Source organism: Ursus maritimus, unplaced genomic scaffold, assembly GCF_017311325.1.
Source record: "Ursus maritimus isolate PB19 unplaced genomic scaffold, ASM1731132v1 scaffold_27, whole genome shotgun sequence".
Taxonomy (NCBI): Eukaryota; Metazoa; Chordata; class Mammalia; order Carnivora; family Ursidae; genus Ursus; species Ursus maritimus.
In genome coordinates this window covers 16,830,897-16,853,751 of record NW_024425230.1, presented here as the reverse complement: position 1 = coordinate 16,853,751, position 22,855 = coordinate 16,830,897, and the positions used below count along the sequence as shown (strand labels likewise).

Here is a 22,855-nt window from a genome sequence, read left to right as displayed (position 1 = left end):
AGTCGTTATGCGTCTGCCTTTGGCTCAAGTCATGATCCCGGGGTCTTGGGATCCAGTACCACCTAAGGCTCCCTGCTCAGTGGGGAGTCTGCTTCTCCCTCTCCCTCTGCCCCTCTCCCTGGCTCATGCTCTCTCTCGCTTGAGCTCCTTGTCTCTCAAATAAATAAATAAAATCTTAAAAAAAATTTCAGAATCTTAGGGGAGCTTGGGTGGCTCGGTTGGTTGAGCGTCTGACTCCTGATTTTGGCTCAGGTTATGATCTCAGCGTCGTGAGATCAAGCCCCACGTCGGGCTCCACACTGGCATGGAGCCTGCTTAAGAATCTCTTTCTCCCTCTCCCTCTGCACCGCCCCCCACCCTGGCTGGCACACACACTCTCCCTCTTAATTTAAAAAAAAAAAATGCAGACTCTCAGGCCTCAGTAACAGGGAGGCTGCAGCCTGACTCTTACTCAGGCTTACGTGGTGGGGATGGGTCATGGGAGCAGAAAATGGTTTTAAGCCCCCATCAGTGAGTAAGGCAGTCCTGCTGGACACGACTCACAACAGCTAAGAACTGAGCATGATTACTGAATCAAAATCTGATTTTAATGAGATCCTCCCATGATTTGTGTGTGCACGGTAACGTTTGAGAAGTGCTGGAGATAGCTCTATTGAGAAAAGGAAAATAAGCTTTAATTGGCTGCTAGTGTTTTTCTCCAGCGTGGGAACAGGGTAAGGAGTGTGCAGACCGGTTCTCAGCAAATCTCCTGACCACGCCTCTGATTTCTCGTCTCCCTTTCTCCCAGTTTATAGGCCCACACACATGATGCAAACAGCCACGTGCACATACATAACTACGTGTGCGTGCATCTGAAAATGCATACGTATTCTCTCTCATGCACGCACACATGCATGCACGCGCGTGCACACGCACACACACACACACACCCATGAGCCATTTCTGATGTGGTTTTTGCTCTCCCCCCTCACCCCAATCCCTCACCAGGTTCCCCCACGTGCTCTCTGCTCTACTCACACTGAACTGCTTGGGCACCGTCGCCCGAACATAGCAGGTGTTCTTTTTGCCTCCCTGTCTTTTGCACGAGCTGCCTCTCACTGCCTGTGATGCACTCCCCCAACCGCCAAGAGGGAAACCTGAATAACTTCTCTTTGTCCTTCACCCACAGCTCAATGACTTTCTTTTGGAAGTCTTCCCACATTGAGTGAGGTGCGTCGAGGCTGTGCTCCTCTGTGTTTGTATAATAGCCGGCATATGCCTTTATTGGAACATTCTTTCTCACCAGGAGATAATCGTATAATGTATTGTTTATCTCCCTGAAAGGAAGGCACCATGCCCCACTTAGCAAGCAGTTCTGGGGATGAGCAAACAAGGAAAGAATAAACGAATATAGAGCGAAGAGATCTGTCTGATGCTTATCTATAAAGAACAGGAAAGCATAGTAGTTAAAGCACCACTCTGCGGTTGGAATTCCCAGATCAAAATCTTGGTACTTCCACTAGTTGTATGACTTTGGAGAACTACTTTGCCTCTCTGTGAATCAGTTCCCTCCTTTATAAAGCAGGGGCACAAATGGTATCTACGGCGTTGTTGCGAGCATTCAATGGGACCAACGATGCCCGTGAAAAGCTTCGCGTGGAGTCAGGCCAGTGGGGAGTGCTCACTCTGTGTTTGCTACCTCGGTGCTGTGATGTGAGATCTTATGCTCTCATGATCTGTTGTTGTACCACTTCCTGGCTGAAAGCACCCATAGCACTTACTTTGCAATTTGGGCAGGACTCTCTCCCTCTCTTCCTTTCTTCCTTTCAACATCTGTTTCTTTATTCCAAACATTATTGACCATGTATCATGAGAGTACCACAAGGTATTTGTCGGCCGAATGGGGTACTGGAAATTCTTCACAAGGAGTTTAGTTGAGGCCAACAAAGTTTGGAAACTGAACAGACCTAACTTGGAAAAAGATGTTTCCTCTCTGCTCTGGTCTAGAAGTCTAAATTACCAAGTACAAAGGCTTGTGTAAAACGCTACTTTGTGTTGGGCTGGTGGTGACATCCCCATGGTCTACCTGAAAGGGGGCAGAAGGGCAGGGCATCTCAGATATGGGGCTGCTGACCATGGCCATCATGTTCCGTGGGTTACCTAAGTCAGAGGAAGTAGAATCCAATTCTTTCCTGGGGAGGACTTGGTTAGGCATGGACAGAGTCTAGGTCTTTTCCAATTGGTTGGGGTATCAGATGCTAATTGGAAACTAGCATGGGGATGAGGATCTCAGGACCAGGCACAAAGCCAGTCATGTGGGCTGGAACCACCAGGTAAAAGTAACAGGGAGGCTGCAGCCTGACTCTTACTCAGGCTTACGTGGTGGGGATGGGTCATGGGAGCAGAAAATGGTTTTAAGCCCCCATCAGTGAGTAAGGCAGTCCTGCTGGACACGACTCACAACAGCTAAGAACTGAGCATGATTAAGTCTGCAGGGAACCAGATGTTGAGGATGCTTGGTTGGTCAGGGCTGGATAGCAGATAAACTCATAGTCTAACAGAGCACACGGACCCACACATCATTACAACACAGCATGACACAGACTATGAGTGGTGTTTGCAAGTCTTGACTCATTTTCTGAAACACAAGTGTTGGTGACCTAATATTAGTGGGAAATTGCTCACTACATTTTCTGAGCTGTGGACTGGGAAACTGGTGAAATAGGGAGAGGGGGGTATCCTCACTCCATGACTTCTCCGTGGGTCCTCAAAGGATGCAGAGAAATGGCAGAACCAGGAGCTCAGCAATTTTCCCTAGACATCCCCATGGCTGACTTTTTTCAGGTCTTTGCCCAAATGTCCCATCTCAGTGAGGGCTCCTCCCACCCTGGGTCTCGTCTCCCTATTTCCCTCCTTCGTATTATTTTTTTCTAAAACTCTTATCAGTCACCCACTAACTGTATATTTTACTCATTTGTTTATTATCTCTTTTCCCCAACTGGAATGTAAGCTCCGTGAAGGCAAGGATTTTCATGTGTTTGGACCCCACTGTATTCCCAGTAACTACAAGAGTGCTTATCTAGTGACAGACATTTAATAGATACTTTGTAGACTCAGAGACATATTCCATGAAGTAACAGCATAGACAGGAATGTAAAAGGAAATAGCATCTTTCATGGCTTTGAGCTACGTAAAGGCTAAGAGTTACAACCCAGGTGAGTGAAGAAAATCTTTGTGAAAACCGTTGACAACCCAAAGTTATCATTTCTTTTCATCTCATAGCATAAGATGATAAAAGAAGGAACTCTGTCATGGGGAAGATAAAACAGAGCATAGTCAAATCTTTCCTTTTGGGGGCCAGCCTTCACATTGATTCACCAGCTAACTGAAGCTCTTTGCTTTGGGTCGGCCCCTCCTGGCACACATCTGCATAAATAAAGCACCAGCAGGTCCAGAGGCTTCCTTTCTGTGAAAGACAATTTGTGTGCATCGTTTGACTTACAGTTAAGGCTGGGCGAAAGGATCCTTCCATAATTTGTATTCAGTTATTTTCTCCTCGTGAAGGGTGGTCTGCGAAGTTTCCTTCGCAGGTAGAGTAAATCACGTATGGACTCAGCGTCATCGTTGATAATTAGTAAGCGCTCAATATTTAGCAGGAAGGAGTTACCCATGTGCTTCTGGAGATGGGCCACGTCTGTGAGGATGCTGACACCGTCAACATGTCAACAATATATTTATATGATAAATTAACGGATCTTATTATTAGAAGGCAAGTACAAGTTACACATGTTAAAGAAAGGACGGCTCATTGCTAGTCTCTTCCGCATTCCCCTAAGGAAGCTGAACGTCGGTTGTGGCGTGGAGAAGGTCTTTTTTGGGGGTTAATAAAATAGCCAGGCTTATTGGTAATTGTTGTGTGATGCTTGTACCTTTTTCTTCCTTCCCATGTTCCTTACACCCTTTTGGCCCTTTTTCCTGGAAATTCTCTCTTTAAACCTACCCCTGCAGGTAAGGATTTTTATAACACAAACACTCTTCTTTTGCTTAAAAATAAAATGACAGCACTGCCTTCTGCCGATTATGCCTCTAAAAGAGCCATCTCCAAGAAAGGTACATCAAACTGAGTTATGGCTGGTCTATTTTAGTATGCGCACATACGTATCAATCTGTGAAGCTATTCTTTTGAATAGCATTCTTAAGAATTTGAATTTGTACAGCACTTCTAATTTGCCACGAACATCTTTTAGAGCCCACCTTTTATGTCTGTGACATGGAATTTCTAGAATGCATAAAAACTGGCATCAGATTTTCTAGCACATTGCATGGGTTCTAATGTCTTGTCTCTTCTTTCTACCCTCCCTTCTTTTTCTCCCCCACGCTTGCAGGGCTCATAGTCTACCTAGGAATGATGGCCGGAGCCTTCGTCCTGGGGGGCCTGGCTGATAAGCTGGGAAGGAAGAGAGTCCTTAGCATGTCTCTGGCCCTCAATGCCTCCTTCGCTTCTCTCTCCTCCTTCGTGCAGGGTTATGGAGCCTTCCTCTTCTGCCGACTCCTCTCAGGCATAGGGTACGTATATGCAGGGCTTTGCTGGACCCTTGTATACCAGTGTTCCATCCATCCTGCTACTCTAGCTCTGAGTGGTACCCCCAGAAAACCTTGGACCAAGTTTTGTGTTTGACTTCAAAGATATTATATTAGAGTTGAACCTTAGAAAGGGTTGTGAAGTCCGTGTATAAGGTCAAATAACCTGACACTGGCTTGGCCAGTCTTTCAAATTCACAAGGGTGGGGCATAAGGTAACTAGGCTTCTGTTATGACCTATGACCATTTTTAATGTATGACTTGATTATTTCTATTTGGCATTTTCTTTATGCAGGATTGGGGGTGCTCTGCCCATTGTTTTTGCCTATTTTTCTGAATTCTTATCTCGGGAGAAGCGAGGAGAACACCTCAGTTGGCTGGGCATCTTCTGGATGACAGGGGGCATCTACGCGTCTGCCATGGCCTGGAGCATCATTCCACACTACGGTGAGTGCACCGCCTTCAAATAGCCCAGGCGCCCTTGTTACTATGGCACCTGCCTCCAACAATGTTTCCTGTCCTTGACCTTAGTTCTTATATGACTTTGTTCTTTCAATAACACTTCCAACACTGGAGACACCTAGCTAATTTCAATACACATGTCTTTCTGGAAATAATACCATCTGTCCTTCCTGCCTCCCTCCCTCTCCATCCCTTTCTTCTTTTCTTCCTTTTATTTGAAAGAATGGCAATCTTTATCTCCCCAGCCCTCCTCTCCCAAGCAAGTTAGGCAGTTAGGCTTCGGTGACTCCATTTAATAGATGATGTAACAGAAGCCAAGAGAAGTTGATGACTTGGCCAAGGTCACGTCCCTGGCATGACCTTGAATCTTGATGCTCTGCCTGTCCCCTGCCCCCATGCAGAAAGAACCCTTGTACACTTTCCACTCTAGTGCCTGCTGTCACTCTTGTTTGGCTGCAGAAATGGAGGAGCCCTTACAGACAAGGTCTTGGATTCAGCCGGGACAATTTTATTATCCTGGGTAATTGCAAAAACCGGATTCTCTGGACAGAGACCTGGCAACATTTACTTTCACAATTGGTTTTGTTAAGAGTAAAGTAGGGAGAAGGCAGCAGTTTCGAATTTGATTATATCTTTTGAGCATCCTGGGCAATAAATGCTATCAGCATCCTTCAAAATTTTTTTCGGTAAACCAACGATTATGGGCGTAGCCTTTGTCATCATTCAGAATCCGCAGACCTCTAAGGTAAGCAGACAAGTGCCCTGAAGCTAACCAACACTTCTATACCCATTGAACTCCTTGTTCTTGTATTCTAAGGTAATGGAAGCTCCATGTACATCTCTTTAAGAAGAAGCTTTGGTGGAGACAATGCCTACTCTGTTAGTTAATGTGAGGCCGGATGCATTATTCTGGTCATCTGATAAACCCTGAAATCTCAGTGGTTTAACACAATGAAAGTTTCCCCCCTTGTAAAGTATGGTGAATGTTTCCTATCTGCAGGTGGCTTTGCTCCATCGGTGATCCTGGGGCTCAGATTCCTTCCTCTACTTGGTTCCACTGTCTTCCACATGTGGTTTGAAGTCTGCTTGGGGAAGGAGCATAGGCAGTTGTACCTGGGAGGTTTTGAAGAGCAGGCTGGGCGGTGGATGGTGTCCTCTCCACTGGCCCCAAATCTGTAATATGATCACCCCTACTGTCAAGGACACTTGGCAATGTAATCTTGCTGTGAGCCGAGAAAGTAGAGGAAATGGATTTGGGAACAAGTAATCTTTGCCCTATCTGGTCTTTGAGAACCCACTGGTTTTTGTTTTTGTTTTAAGATTTTATTTATTTATTTGAAAGAGAAAGAGTGAGAGAGAGCATGAGAGGGGAGAGGGTCAGAGGGAGAAGCAGACTCCCTGCTGAGCAGGGAGCCCGATGCGGGACTTGATCCCTGGACTCTGGGATCATGACCCCAGCCGAAGGCAGTCGCCCAACCAACTGAGCCACCTAGGCGCCCCCCACTGGGTTTTTGTATAAGTAACAGAGAGGAAATATGAACAGGAATAATGAAATAAATAGCTGAAGAGTTTTCCAGATAATTCTGTCACCAAAAGCAGTTCTCCATCATTTCAGATACAAAATCATATTACTCCTAACATCATTTCTACACTCTGCCCTTCATCCGAAGGCACACTTTACACACACAGAACATTCCATGTACTGTGCTGTTGGTTATATGGGTCAGAGGAATCGCTTACCCCCCCCCCCCCAATTCTTAATGTATTATTTACAACTGTTAACTGGTCCAAACGTGTGAGTACTAAGAAACTATTTCCACATTTAAATTGAGTAAAAAATATTTTTGGGGTGTGGGGAACAAACAAAATCTTAATAAAGACTGAGTCAGAATAGCAGTGCTGTGTGATTGGGAGCAAGTCATTCCATCTTGTCTGGTGTGGTTCCTTCACCTATAAAGTGGAGATGGAGGGACGCAAAAAGAGCAGACTGTAGAAATCGTGCCAGCCCTCGTGTTCAGTAATTCCTAGGATGCAAAGGGGTGTGCTGAGAACACGTTTAAAACAATTCTTTTACTCTAGCTAGCTCCCTTCCCCACGGCATCAACATCAGCCCCCTATTTGCAGATTGCTTATTCCCCAAGGAAAGCTTACTCGCACACGTGACCAGGGAGCCTCCCACTGGCTCAGCTTAGGTCATGTGTCCACCTCAGGCAATCACGATACCCCAGAGGATGCTGGGTTCTGATTGGTTTCCAGATACTTGGAGGGGCGGGGTCAGTCCCACGGAGACCACGTGTCTGCCATACAGTGGAGACCGCAGGGTGCGGAGCGCTCCAACGGTAGTCACTACGTGCTGCGTCACTTTTTCACTTTGCTTTATACGCACAAGCACACACACACGTCTGGGGGTATGGTTGCTAAGCAAGTGAACAAAGATTCAGATTGGGAGTGCGTTGACCAAGACTGAATGGGATGCCCATGGCAGAGGGGCCGCGTGGCTGCTGGCTGACTGCTGCTGGCTGCCATCAGGGCTTGTGATTCAATATTTTACCCCAGACAGGATGTTTTTCCTGTTTGCGTGCTTGTATGAAATCTGTGACTTGTATGTCCCTTTTTAAGAGCCAAGGCTCTTGGGTGATTAGCTGGGCGGGGAGGGAGGACCCACCCAAGAACCATGGTAGGCTAGAATCACAGTGTAACAGGAGTGATTATTTACTTTAAGCCTCATTTTACCAGGACCAGATGTTTTGTCCAGAGTGAACCAGACATTTGATGATATTTCTCAATGTGCCCAAGACACTAATCCTCTCACACCCCTCCACCAGCAGGGACAAATGCCAGGGTAACTGCAGAGAGGACACCGATGTTTCTGTATGGCTTGTGCAACCCATTTAATTGCTTTTGTAGGAATGAAATGATGGGAGGTCTTGGCACCAGGAATTTGGGTGACTGAGTCATTGAGAAAGAAAATTATAAAACTCAGAGTGTTTTCCTGGGAACTCATGGTCACAGCCCAGAAAAAAAAAAATGGATATATTATGGGAGATTAATTCCCATTGTAGTCAGCACACCAGCTGTTTGTGAAATCCTGGTAGAGAAAAGTAGGGCAAGCTAAAAGATCAGTGAGCAGAACCACCCCTGTCTCCAAATTAATAGTTGTTCCTTATATTTGGAAGCAGTTCACTGTTTAATTTTATTTAATTTAAGGTCCCGAAGATCTGCTTAATGAATGCGATAAATGCAGATAACTAAAATCACCATAAAACCACAGAGGCATGAGGGAATAACGTATTTGGGATAATTTACACATATTATTGTAAAGAAAAAAATTTGTCTGGGGCAGAATACTTTATAAATGTCCCCGCTTCTGCTCTCCTTCTTTATTATCCCCCTGAGTTTGACTGCTCTGTAGTTTGATCAACTTGACTTCTAATTATTCCAGAGTAGCTTTTGGACACGAGCGGCAAATGTGTAAATATTATGGTTTTACCTTCCTTTATCTTCCTCTTTCTAGCGTTGCTGTCAGGAGAAAGGAAATGTGCAACCCATTTAATTTTAATTAAAATGAAAACCAACCCACCCCAGGGAGAGCATGCTGTGCAAAAAGAGATTTGATGCTGGTTGAGAAAGTTGGATGATGTGTGTACCGTGTGGCCACATGTGTCCCAGCAGCTTCAGTCCCACGTTTCCCCACCTGGGATTCCCTCTGGCGAGTCCTTTAGTTGCACAGACTAGGAAATATCAGCAGAAACAGCAGGGCAAGTAAAGCGAGTTGAAGCACAATGGGGTAAGAGTCAAGGTCAAATAGAAGGAGTCGAGGGGCGCCTGGGTGGCTCAGTTGTTAAGCGTCTGCCTTCGGCTCGGGGCGTGATCCCAGGGTCCTGGGATCGAGTCCCACATTGGGCTCCCTGTTCCGCTGGGAGCCTGCTTCTTCCTCTCCCACTCCCCCTGCTTCTGTTCCCTCTCTAGCTGGCTCTCTCTCTCTGTCAAATAAATAAATAAAAATCATAAAAAAAAAAAAAGAAAGAGTCGAAATACAAGGGGAGTCGTAGAGCATTCAAGACATTCGCTGACCACCCCTGCGGTTGGCCACTTGGCATATGGTTACACAGGGACAGAGTTTATTTTATTGTCCTTCACCCTATTGTTCTTCGCAGATAGTAAATGAAATAAAGATTTTATGTCCCAATAATGACTATGCTCTGAACTTTAGAAATCAATATATTCATTTATACAGTTTTGTCTTTTTAAAAAAATGCTGTTGACATTGTCCTCAGAGGTACTTGGAGTGGTATGAGAAGACCAAGCCATTTTATAACCTTGGGTTATTTATTTATTTTAAAAAGATTTTATTTTTATTTATTTATTTATTTAGAGAGAGCACGGGCGGGGGGAGGGGCAGAAGGAGAGGGAGAGAGAGACTGTCAAGCAGACCCCCACTGAATGTGGAGCCGGATGTGGGGCTCAGTCTCACGACCCTGAGATCACGACCTGAGCCAAAATTAAGAGTCAGATGCTTAACTGACTGAGCCACCCAGGCTCCTCTTGAAAGCATTTCTAAAATACATTTATTTTAGATCTATGGATCTACAAAATATCATTTCAAACATCTCATGGGTCTCAAAAGTCTCTCTTTTAAAGAATGGGTAGCAGAGTGGGAAGAGCCTAGATCTTTATAGTCACGTAGATCAGAGTGCAGATCCTGGCTTTCCCACATCGTTACTGTGTTGGTGGCCCCTCCCACGGGCCCGGCCAACCCTGGGGGGTTGTTGAGATGCTCGTTCCCAATACCTGTTCCAGACTTCTGCATCAGAAACTTTGGGGACCATCAGGGGTTTGCAATTTAACCTGCTCCCCAGGTGATGCGCTTGTGCCCTCATTTGAGAGCCAGGGCACTCTAAGGTCACTCTAAGGTCATGTCAGAAATCCTCTGACTGCTTCTTCCAGGCTGGGGCTTCAGCATGGGCACCAATTACCACTTCCACAGCTGGCGAGTGTTTGTCATTATCTGCGCACTGCCCTGCACCGTGTCCATGGTGGCTCTGCGGTTCATGCCAGAGAGCCCGAGGTTCCTGCTGGAGGTGAGTCAGCACGCCCCCACCCCCACCCTATGTGAGGATGATAGCCCTTCAGCCCCCCTCCTCTCCTGCTTGCATGATGCCCACCACCCCGTGTCAGCCCGCCAGGCCCATCATTACATCTGGCTTTATTGTCATCTGTGATGGCTGCACACCCTGGATTCACAGACTGTCAGAGGCAGGGGGGCCTCCTGAGGCTGCTTCCAGCTCCCACTCTCTCCAGAGGCTCTTCAAAGCTGTGGGATGTTGTTTCAAGTTGCTACAGTGAGCTCTGTGGGAAAACTCGCATCGCCCCCAAGCCCATCAGGACCTCTGGCCTCCCCGCCAGGAAAGCGGCTCCTGGTGTCATGAGAGTAGAGTCCTTCCAACTTGGGGGGCTGCTTGTGGTTGCAGGGGTCAGACCAGGAGGGGCTGGCAGAGGAGCGAGAAGACTTGAAGGCTCCTACACCCCCAATTCTGAGTCCATGTATGTGTCTCCTTCTAGATCTTTCTACAGAGTGATCGTCCTTGTCAAATTCCGTTGTGTCCCATTATCAGGGGCAGACACCGCAGGGAGTTTTATTTCAACCAGGGATCTCTCAAAATTTACCCTTTTGGTATATTCGTTTTCTAGGGCTGCTGTGATAAAGGATTCTGTCACAAGCTGAGTGGCTTCAAGTAACAGAAACCGTGTCACCGTTCTGGAGGCTGGAAGTCCAAAATCAGGGTGTCCGCAGGGCCGCGTTCCCTCTGAAGTCTGTAGGGGAGTCCTCCCTTGCCTCTTCCAGCTTCCAGTCCTTTGCTGGCACTTTCCACTCGGCTCGTGGCTGCACCACACTTCCTGCCCGGGTCATCCCACGTGCTCCCCTCCTGGGTCTCTGTATTCACATGCTGGCTTCTCATAAGGACACCAGTGGAACTAGATTAGGGGCCCACCCTACTCCAGTATGACCTCATCTTAATGACAGATACCCTATTTCTAAATAGGGTCATATTCCGAGGTCCCCGGGGCTGCAGGGACACAATTCAACCTGTAACATGTTGCTTCTTTGCTTTCTCTGGTCAGGGAGGCACGTGGCTCCCACCCAGCTGTCACTCCACCTTACAACTAGGCGTGTTGTACTGTGTAATGGGAATGGTGGGTAATGTAAGAATGCCCATGTTTACACCTCGGAGGCACTACCGTAGTATCGTTCCAAGGTGGGCTGGGGACAGAGACCTGTCCCGGTCCCTCCCCAGCCCTAGGTGGCAGTGGCATCCATGTCTAACACTCAGGGCTGAACGCATGGCGTTTCCACCCCTCGTCAGGAATGGATTTCTTACGCCTTTTGCCTTGCTTTCACCAGATGGGCAAACATGACGAAGCCTGGATGATTCTCAAGCAAGTCCATGACACCAACATGAGGGCGAAGGGGGCCCCCGAGAAGGTGTTCACGGTGAGTGTGCGGCACCTGTGCCTACAAGAGGGGGCCTCCCCTCTTTACTGGTTGGCTTGCTAAAAAAAGTAATTTTATTGTATGATTATGATAGTATACTAATGTGACCAAGAAAACGTATCAAAGGGAGACTAACAGCCCTGACATTCCTAGTACTGTGTCATAATTATTTGTTCGTCTTGATAGATATCCTTGTTACTGCTGATTGTCCAAAAAAAAAAAAACACTGAAAGAAAAAACTGGCTGTGTTCATATGGGGATAAGCATATGTACATATATTTACATCTACTTTTTTTTTTTTTTTTTTTTTTTGGAGATAGAGTGTGTGCGAGCAGGGTGGGAGGGGCAGAGGGAGAGAGAGAATCTTAAGCAGGCTCCACGCTCAGCACGTGGGGTCAATCCCATGACCCTGCGATCATGACCTGAGCCGAAATCAAGAACTGGACCTTTAACCCACTGAGCCAGCCAGGTGCTCCTCCATCTGTATATTTTTAAAGAATACTCATAAGCCTTCTGTATGTTGTCTCGTGGCATATTCATAATTATCCTTTCAACCAACATTAATGTTGGGAACGTTAACACAGTGTTCCTACACCTGTCCCAAGTGCTAGGAATTTATTTACCCCGTTTTATTACCTTGTTCCTGTAAACATTGTCGCAGTGAGCCTTCTCATACACATAGTTCCTTCCCCTTCATGTTCTCGGTTTGTTTTCCAGGATCGACTCCTACAAATAAAATGACTGGCTCCAAAAGCTCTCATATTTTTATAGCTCTGAGTTATATTGCCAGATTACATTTCAATAGGGTTGGGCCAATCCACAGTGCCACAGGCAACAGGGTAGCCATTTCTCTCCTCCACACTTACCAGCACTGACACTTAGCCTGAATTTTGTTTCTTGCTAGTTTCCGTAGTGAAAAACCAGTGAGTGGTAATTTCCACGAAGATGTCCTGTTAGTTACCAGGATCCGTGCTCCCCCAAGCACTCTCTGTGGCCAAGGACGAATGCCTACCCTGGGTCCCTGTTTTGCATAACACCCTTTCAGGCTGACTTCAGATCCATTTCCACAAGGAAGCCCTCCTGGGTTAACCCCCTCCTACTCTGATTCACTGCTTTTGCAACTTTGGCCTCTGCCATGGATTCTGGACAACACACTTGTCCTTGTGAACTGTTGCTTAGAAGCCCTGAATCTCAGGCAGGGCCACATGTCTACGAACCCACAACCCGGAGCCTGACAGTCTGGGCCCAAATCCCAGTTTTGATACTTTCTAGCTGTGTGGCCTTAGGCAGCGTACTCCCTCTGCCTCAGTTTCCTTATTGGGAACAGAAGGATAATAATACCCGTAAATACGGTTATGGTAAGGATTGAATAAAGTAGCTAATTCCGTACGTGCCTCGGAGTAGGGGCTGCGTAGATGTTAACCGTTATTCAAAAATGTTATGACACAGGGACGCCTGGGTGGCTCAGTCAGTTAAGCGTCTGCCTTCGGCTCAGGTCATGAACCCAGGGTCCTGGGATGGATCGGGCTCCCTGCTCAGCGGGGAGTCTGCTTCTCCACCTCCCTCTGCTGCTCCCCCTGCTTGTGTTCTCCCTCTCTCTCTGTCAAATAAATAAATAAAACCTTTAAAAAAAAGTTGACATATTTTTTCTTAAATTGTGTCATGGCCTCAAAAGTATAAAAGCTTTCTGCTCTGGTCACTTCTTCAGGCCTTCATTCTCTTCGGAAGACTCTCTTGCCCACGTTAAAATTTGACAGACTGTGTGGGCTTTTCTCCTGTTCATCTGTCTTTGTCAGTTTAATTTTCAGACCCAGCCTGGGATGCTGAGAGGGACGAGGAAAACATCTCCCTCCCTTACGAAGCCCTAGGTTTTGGCCATCCCATTGGCTGGCTGCCTCACGGGCTTCTGATCTGCCACCTGGCAGGTGTCCCCAGTAAAATGTTCTGCGAGGCTGGGGTAAACACAGGCCATAATCTGATTTAGACCCAATCAAAGACAAGTATCCTAGTGAATTGTAAATTAGAGTAATTTTGCTTGAAGTTGTCAATACACCCACTCCCAAATCCTCAGGGAATAGAATGCTATTTTCCCTAGGAGCACCAAAAGGGAAAACATTGCATTTGAGTGGATATATTAATGCTTTCGAGTATGATTTTTGCCATGCTTCCTGACTTGATGTCAACCTTGCCCTCTGGCCTCTTTTGGCTGCATTGAGGGCTCATGGGCTCCCTGGGGGTATTAGATAGCATGAAGCCCAGCTCCAGCCAAGAGTTCTGTTGTAGGGCCTGTGCGTTCATTCCTGTGTCAGAGCCCAGGCAGAGAGATTTGCAAAGGACACACACCTGGAGATGGTCGGACACGCCCAGGAGGCTCTCAGCGTGCTCACACACCTCCTATTTCGGGAAGAATATGGATGCTTTTATCAGACTCTCAGAGGGGCACCCAGCCCTCTCCAAAGTGTAAGAACTACTGTTTTTAGGGTTTAGAAGAGCACAGCCATGCCGTCCTAGACCTCGTGCTCAGAGTTAATGAGTCTGTTGTCCACACCCAAGGGCTGTTTTTTCCCCTGTGGATTACCAGCCTCATCTCTGTATCTCTTCCTGTCTCCTCACACTCTTAGATGGCTGAAGAGAGTGATGGAGATGCTCGTAGGATGAAAACCTTTTTCCCTAGACAAAAGTTCGTAGGAGGGGGTGATGGAAACCCCGAATTTTTTTTGAGTGTGCTCCTCCATTTTCCTCTGAATAAGTCTGCAGGCATGGACCTTGCTAACTTGGCTAACCATCTCCTTAACATGATGGTTAGTTATCGAATTCAGTGGTTGCTTTAAACACGAGGTGACTTGACAGTCACTGTCTTGGTGAGTCAGGATTGTGCATTGGGGCTACCTGCTGACATTGGACAAGTCCATACTTTCTGGGGCCCTTTAGGGGGAGTGCTGAGATATATAACCTTATCCTTATTCCCCATTTCTTTGATTTCCACGAGGAAAGCCAGAGACATGATTTCTCCTATCCTGCTGTGTTTTAAAAATATCTTAAGTAGTACGGCACCTGGGTGGCTCAGTGGGTGAAGTGGCCAACTCTAAATTTCGGCTCAGGTCACGATCTCAAGGTCCTGGGATTGAGCCCTGCATCAGGTTCCGTGCTCAGCGGGGAGTCTTCTTGAGGATTCTCTCTCTGCCCTCTCCTTCTGCCCCTCCCCCTGCTCGTGCATGCGCTCTCCCTCCCTCTCTCCCTAAAATACATAAATCTTTTTTAAAAAATATCTTACCTAGCAACCCCCTCTCCCAACACACACACACACCATTGCTTACATGGGTTCTAGACTTCTGTGATGTTAATTGTTAATGCCTAATAAGATAGATTTGTGAATTTTAAGGTCAACTCAACTGTGGGCAAATTAGACGTACATGGAATTCAGCATATTATGACTGACGAATATACATTTCTCAGAAGCGTGAAAAAGATGGATTCATCTTGTCTGCAGGGGGACATACCTCCCTGGGAAAGGTTCCCTAAAAGAGGCCATGCACATCTTTGGTTAAGAATCACTGAACTAGAGGGTCCTCCAAGCCTCCCGTATCCTTCGATATGTGACATAAAGTCAGTTACATTAAATTAAACATCGAGAAGTCTGACACAGAGTGGGGTTAAGATTCTCTAGACCATCTTTGTTTTGCAGGTTTCCCACATCAAAATTCCCAAGCAGATGGATGAATTCATCGAGATCCAGAGTTCAACAGGAACTTGGTACCAGCGCTGGCTGGTCAGGTTCAAGACCACGTTCAAGCAGGTACGATTGGGAACATGTGGGAGATGAGAGGGAGGACATCTGGAACTCTGTAACTTCGGTGAATGAAGGATAAATCCCATGAACGCCCCCACCAACCCAAGGCAGTGTGATGGGGAGGGAGTGCCCTGGATGGGAGTGTTTGGGACACAACTCATGCCTGCTTTTCACTCACTTCATGTGACGTGAGCCACAGATTCTCCAAACCTGAGTTTCTTTCCTTTGCTCTTCCTTCCCAAGGCAAAGATTTTGAACACAGGTGAAATGTCTACTCTTGGTAAACATCCTTCTCTCTAGCTTCTTCTCTTTACATAATCCGTAGGAAGAAAGGAATGAGTGAAGTAGATGGCCCTTTGAGGTGTGTTGGTGGTTTCTGAGAAAGTCTCCATAAAGGGCAAGGCCATTTCTCTGGAGAAGTGAGTCCCGTAGGCAACTCAGCTGTCGAGCACTGAGGCAGCTGATGAATGGTTGAATGGTTGTTAAATGTTGGGAATATCACCCGTTCCCACATGCTGGGAGCAGAGCTCACTATTCAAGGTTATCCAGGGTCTTGAAATCCCAACTCAGTGTGCTTTTGATTAGGTATTAATGTGTTCCCAGGGAAGATGCTCCAGGACTGTTATGTAGGAGGCCGAGGCCAGGTAGGAAGAAGAGAAAAGGCTTTGTTATTTGAACAGAATTGCTGCCTCTGGGAGATCACGGCTGTCCATTCTCTCCTGGGGCCCTAGGAAATTTATCAGAAAATGCTAGAAACGAGCTCTCCCAAGTCACAAGTCTCTTGCTTTAATAACCCTTCTGTGTGTGGGTTACAGGTCTGGGATAATGCTCTGTACTGTGTGATGGGGCCCTACAGGACGAACACACTGATTCTGGCTGTGGTCTGGTTCACGATGGCTTTAAGGTAAATCCTATCTCACTTAACTTCATTAATCTCCCTATGCCTCCAGCGCCTCATCTATAAACCAAAGATTACAATTCGTTCTAACTCCTAGATTCTGGATGCTTTTGGCTGCAAGTAACAGGCAGCCCATTCTCGTGGCTTCTACAGCAAGGCCACGTCTTGTCCTTTGTAACAAGAGTTCTGTAGAGAGGCAGGTCCCGCGTGGGGTTTCAGCCCCAGGCTACGTCTCCTGGTGGTTGCCAGATGCCTATGCTCTTCTTGGCATCCTGTCAACGTGGGAAAATGTCCCAAGGAGGAAGAGGCTGCCTCTCTCTGAGCTTCTCTTTGTAACAGCAAGGAAAGCTTTCTCAGGAACCCCCTGCCAATCCCTGCAGCCTTTCTCCCTATTAACCAGATGTGTGTCACACACCTAGTACCAAACTAACTGGCGAAGAGGATGGGATTTCCCAGTGATTTCAGACTAATCGGGATTTATGTCTGAGCTAAAGGTACTGTTAGCTTTCCTGAGGGTTGATACCCAAACAAAATCTAGTTTCTGTTCTTGAGGAACGAGCAGAGAAAGAGTGCTGGATAGGTGGCTGTCAGTTGCACTGTGGCTATGGGATAAAAGAGGGAGACTCTGCAGTACTATGCCCTACAATAAGGAAGATTGAGTGTAATAAGAGTGGTGATTAGCTGGCTCCTTTCTTAATTGGTAGGTCATTTCACGCATCTCCAAATATCATGACCCTCTTTATGCCTCTTAAGCCACTTATGGCATTATGAAGCTATTTGCTGTATAAAGTGCTTGCAATAGTTTCTGGCACTTAGTAAGTGCTCAATTAATTACTATTATAATCGAGGAACTGTCAACGAGATTTTAAACTTCCATCTGTGAAATTGCTTGGTTCACCATCACCTGTGCCCAAAGGAATGAAATGGGGTCTAATGGCCTCTTTGACTCGCGGAGGAACATGGGGAGACCTGATTTCTTTCAATATCTATTCACGGAGACCCAAATGAGTAAAGGTAAAGAGGAAGCCAGACCCTACTGCCCTCCACTTATTCTGTCTAAGTGAGAAGAGAATATTTCGGAAGCCAAAGATGGTAGACAGTAGGATTCAATTCACTGGGAGTTCTAAATTATGTCTTGTTTATATTTACTTATAGCTGATTCAATTTTGTTGACTAGATAATGCATTTCAAGTGTTGAAACAACAGAGAAATACATGTGCATAGCTTTCCATAGTACAACACCACACTGTCTTCAACCAGGGCCTTATTGCTAGACTCTTGGGAAGTCTTCAGACTTCTGCTATTACGAATGATACCACAATGAATAACTATGTTTGTAGGCAACTTTGTACTTGGGTGAGCTGATCAATGGATAGGTTTCTAGAAATGGGATTATGGAGTCAAAGGAGTAAATCCATCAGTGACTTTTTTTGGCCATTGACCTCTCCTCCATAGGATATTTTTCCCGCAGTGTAGGAGGGCATCTGTTCACCTATGACCTAGTAGTTGAGAATGATAATGGTGTGGCTTTCATTTGCATTTTTCCTCTTATGAGTGGGACTGAGCACCTTTTTTTAATGTTTACTAGCCAGTTTTTTGAGTTTATGATCTTGAGTTCAGCACGTATAAAGTTATATCATCTACAGATGGAGGTAGTTTTGCCTCTTGCTTTGCAATTTTGTATTCCTGCAATTTTGTATTTCTCTCCCCTGTCTAAGTGAGTTAGCTAAGCCCTACGATGTAGTGTTAAAGAGCAGTGGTGATAAGGGGTGTCGGGTCTTGTCCCTGATGTTTGTGGGAATGCCTCTGCTATTTCCGCATGAAGTAAGACTTTACCTTTGAGCTGAGGTATGTATTTTCTTACGTGTTAAGGAAGTGCCCATCAATTCCCAATCTATTGTGTATTTTTTTCTTTAACCAGGAATGCATTTTTTAAAAATCAAATACCTTTTTAGAATCTATGGAGATGGTCATGACTTTTTCCCTTAGATCTGTTCAAATGATGATGAGTGATAGCATGGCACTTAGCAAGTGTCTTAATTTCTAATAATGAACCATTTCGTACATTTGAAATGAGCTTGATTTACATCAGGTTAGGGATACAGACTCTGATCATGAAAGGATAAAGCCTGTCGCTGCTCGAATATTTTGTTGCAGCTACTATGGACTGACAGTTTGGTTCCCTGATATGATCCGGTATTTTCAAGATGAAGCGTACAAGTCCAAGATGAAGGTGTTTTTTGGCGAGCACGTGTATGGTGCAACCATCAACTTCACGATGGAGAATCAGATTCACCAACGTGGGAAACTCGTGAATGACAAGTAAGTGAGAGATCCTGGGCTTTCCCCAGATCAGGCTGGCAGTATGTGGGAACTGTTCTTGGGAGAGGGGCCATTGGAAAGAGCATTCAATATGGCAGGTGAAAGAGCTGCAAAGCTGTTGAGGTACCTCAGAGACATAGCGAGGCCTCCTGGGGCTCTGTACCGTGCCAGCCTCCAGTCATCCCTGATCACCTGGCTGGAGCTGATTCATCCAGTGATGGAGACATTTGACCGAGGAGAGGCAATCAGACCATTTTTCCTGAGACCTCACACCTTTAATGAAGACGTGCACAGGGCTCTGGCCTCCTACCGGTACTTGCCTAGAAAGAGGGCCCAGAGGGTTGAGATCCCTACACCAATTTACCTCCTGGGTTCGAGCTTTTTCTTTGGTTTTGGAAGCTTCTCTAGAAGCAAATCCAGAGGCTAATATGACACTATATTATGTTATTCTTTCACCTAATATGACCTCCAAGGGTTGGTCAGCATGGCCTGTTGTCATCGAGAGTGTTGCCCCTTGGGGGCAAAATTGGTGGTGTATTGGAAGAGTCCTGCCCACATCTTTGTGGGGCTGCTTTCTCAACTCCTTTCACTTCTCTTCCTATTCCTGGGACCAATGAGATGGGCAGTCCCCCCACTGGGCTAATTTAAGAATCCTTTTTTGAGGCTGCCCTCTGCAGACCCCCCAGATGGGTCAGGACAGCACATGAAAGTTGACCCCAGGCCACATTATTCACTACGCTGAACATTTACTCCTGTTTCCCTTCTTGAATTGTACTTAGCAAGCTCATCAAGTCAGCTGCACAGTGACATCCGAAATACCGTGGCCCAGGTAGGTCAGTGTCAGTGACATAAACCACCCCATATTTACCGCCTCTGTACAAGAATTAACACCAAGAATTCTCCCCTGCAGTGCCTGGTCTCTCATGACCCTCTGTGCCCACCTATGTGTTTGAGTGAAGTGGCCCGGCCCGTGACTGTCAGCCTATGTCTGGGTGAAGTCCAAGGGGGCGAGGAGAATGTCTTCTGCATGCTAGTCCATACCGCTCTCACAGGCCACACCCGAGCAAACGCTCACTGGTATTTAGGATGAGAAAGTGTGAGAGGAAAGGGGGGATATTATTTCTACAAATATGAGACCTTTGGGGAGGAAGGTTAGGACCAAGCATGAGTGGACAAGGAATTCAGACTTTCAGATGATTGTTTTTTTATGCAAAACCCAGTCACAACCATCTACACATCCGTGTGCCCACGCACGCACACAGCCTCCGTGCAGACACTTCAGTCACCAAAATCTGTTGAGAGTGGCCCTTCAGGGATGGCACCTCGAGCTGGGGGGGTGGGCGGTGGCCACCCCAGGATTTCTCACTCTCAGGGATCTTTGGTATAAGTTGAGGGATCTCGTGCTGACATTGCCAATGAAGAAATGTTGCTCTTGCTTTATAAGAACGCTTTGGAAATGTTGAAAACGAAGGGGTATTATGGATGGCCAGATATCACCCATGACATGACACCATTCACCGCAGAGACGAATTCAGTAAGAGAGATCTTATTCGTGAAGTTTCCAATGCTCGTCGATACTCTCTTGTGATATTAGTAATAATAGTATGACATTGATCAATAGGCCCATAATCATAACCATGGCAGCCAACATTATAAAGCATTTCTAGGTGTCAGCACCTGCCTTAAGCACCCTATGTAGATTCTGTCATTTAATCCTCACAAAAATGAAGGAGGCCTCCAGGAGACAAGACATATGCTTTCCGTTGTACAGCTGGGGGAATAGAAGCTCAGACAGGCTGAGTAGCTTGCCCAAATCACACAGCTAACATAAGTAGAAATATCTCTCCCAATGCAGGCATTCAGACTCCAATCCCATACCCTTAACAGCTAGACATTTTTTCACCGGGACACTCTCCATTCCCACAGAGGCCCTGAATTACATGGTGCCTTCTGCATTTAAAAGTTCATCATGGTGGGGGGGGCGCCTGGGTGGCTCAGTCGGTTAGGCGTCTGCCTTCGGCTCAGGTCGTGATCCCAGGGTCCTGAGATGGAGCCCCGCGTCAGGCTCCCTGCTCAGCGGGGAGTCTGCTTCCCCCTCTCCCTCTGCCCCTCCCCCCTGCTCGTGCTCTCTCTCTCAAATAAATAAAATCTTAAAAAAAAAATTTAACAAGTTCATCGCAATGCCAGCGTCCTCATGGTTTGCAAAAGCCCGGTTTTGTAGTTCTTAGACTTAGCTATATAAAAAATGGGAACTTCTGATCCACTCTGTTGTTTTCACCTGTCTCAGCCTCTGGAAGCTTTCCTCAAGCTTCTGGATGGGAGTGAGGAGGAAGCAAGTGTTTCTGTGGACCCTGGCCTGCCCAGGACCGTAGTTTTTGCCAGGGTCTGGGAGTGCACAGGCGCGCCACGAGTGCTGTGAATATTCTGCGTGCACGGATATGCCGCCACGTTTCCATGTTTCAAGAGCATGTGGTTGCTTTTGTGTAATTATTCAAATATAAATTCCTTCAGAAGTTGCAGTGAGTTAATTTTAACTTGTCATTTACATGCTCTTTCTCGGTTTTGTTTTGTTTTGTTTTGAAGAGAGGGAGAGAGCGGGGGGAGGGCCAGAGAGAGACTCCTAAGCAGACTCCATGCCCAGCGCGGAGCCCGACTGGGGACTCCATCTCACAATCCTGAGGTCGAAATCAGGAGTCAGACGCTTAATGGACTGAGCCACCCAGGAGTCCCTCATTTATATTTTTTCACCAATGGATCCTAAAAGTACAACCACTATCAAGTGAAACCCATCATTTTTACCCCCAGCAAGTTGAATAAAAAGGGTGTTTTTCTCCTGGGAAGATTAGGAACCTTGAAACTTATCTAAGGAATGGAGGAACCTGGTTTCTTTTCTTGAGTTATGCTGCCACCTGCTGATCGTGGGCTAGAAAGCACCTCGTCTTTGAAAACCCCAAGCCTCTTCGGGGAGTTAACTGCTGTATTCTAGCTTGGGTGACGCATTTCTCCATCCCCACCTTGTATCCCCCCTTTGGCTTCATCCACACCTGGCTAATTTAAAATTTAAATAGAAATTATTTACCTTACTGACTGTCGCACGTGGGGGAAAATGACTTTGGTGTAAGTAGGGTTTCAGACTTCACCCACAGGCTTTGTCAATAAAAGAGAACCTCTTGAAGCCTGAACTTCATCCTGCTGGAAAGACAATCCCTTTGGCCCCAAGAAGAAATGAAAAGTACACAGATGAGTTTGGGCCTGTTCCCCAGCACCATCTGCAGCCCTCCTGCTGCATCTAATGGGACCGGGCGGCTCTGAGTTCTCATCCCGCTTTTGCTCTAGGACTCGTAAGTTTCTGGAAAATGCAAGAAAGGCAAGAGAAGAACTTCCTATTCTAAATGCTGAGCCCAAATGTCAGGCCAGGCTTCTCCTACTCTGAAATCTCTTAACTGAAAGCAGGATGGCTTTTTTTTTTTTTCGTCCAAGAGTATGTGTAAACTAATTAATTAATTGCCCTCTCCGGTTGGGGAGACATTTCTGCTTGGAAGGGCTCATTTCCGTGAGGGTTAGGATTGGGGAAGCGTGTGATACAAGACAGTCAGCCGGGGGCGGGGGGCGGGGGGGAGGAAACCAGGAGAAAAGCACTCATGAGACCTTCCAGGAGAAGGTCAGGGGGTTGAACTCTGAAATGAGGTGGTTTAGCAGAAAAGAGAAGAAGGTTGGCTTCACGCATCACACGGAGGCGTTCCCCACACTGTTCAAAGCTCCTTTGAGTAAGGCAGAAATAAGATTTTTTTTTAGCTGCCGTGGGTCTGTTTGAGGGCACTGAAGTCCCGTGAAGCTGCCACGGGTGGGAAATGTGTAAATGCACCTTCTGGCTTCCAGGTCTGGGGAAGGAGCTTGAGGGACTGGGTTTCGAGCCTGGACAGGTCAGAGACTAGCTGAGACATCTCTGAGCTGTGTAAGCCTCCAATGTCACGTCTGCAAGCCCTACTATCGATAGATAACCTACCTCATGCTTCAGAGTTGATCCAGTCTCTCAATTTAATACGGGTCCTGCAAAGATCTTTGTAGAGACTCTTCTGGGATATTTTATAACCTCACTGGCTACTGACAATCAGCTTGCTTTCTCGCCATCAAACATTTACACAGGTTATGGCAAATAGAAATCCTATTGGTTTGAGGATGTCGATTTGGTTTCTAAGCTCTTTCATTAGTCCTAACGGTTCCCCTTTGTTATTGATGGATGATCCCATCATCTGCAAATAACCATTGTTTTGTCGCCTTTCTTCTCTTTTCTATTCCATTGTGAAGCACATCAAATATGAGGGAAGAG

At 46.4% G+C, this 22,855-nt stretch overlaps 1 protein-coding gene across 3 annotated transcripts in view; it reads left to right on the top strand.

Annotated features, from left to right (window-relative positions):
- Nucleotides 1-22,855, top strand: part of SV2B (synaptic vesicle glycoprotein 2B) — a 65,309-nt gene that overhangs the window by 21,256 nt on the left and 21,198 nt on the right. For 2 of the 3 annotated variants that reach the window (XM_008687651.2, XM_040642755.1), the window contains exons 2-8: nt 4,365-4,545; nt 4,856-5,007; nt 9,970-10,103; nt 11,426-11,515; nt 15,201-15,311; nt 16,121-16,209; nt 18,361-18,525. In XM_008687651.2, the coding sequence (XP_008685873.2) occupies nt 4,365-4,545; nt 4,856-5,007; nt 9,970-10,103; nt 11,426-11,515; nt 15,201-15,311; nt 16,121-16,209; nt 18,361-18,525 (922 nt within the window). The remainder of the gene's footprint in view (nt 1-4,364; nt 4,546-4,855; nt 5,008-9,969; nt 10,104-11,425; nt 11,516-15,200; nt 15,312-16,120; nt 16,210-18,360; nt 18,526-22,855) is intronic. The other variant, XM_040642756.1, reaches the window with a different exon arrangement.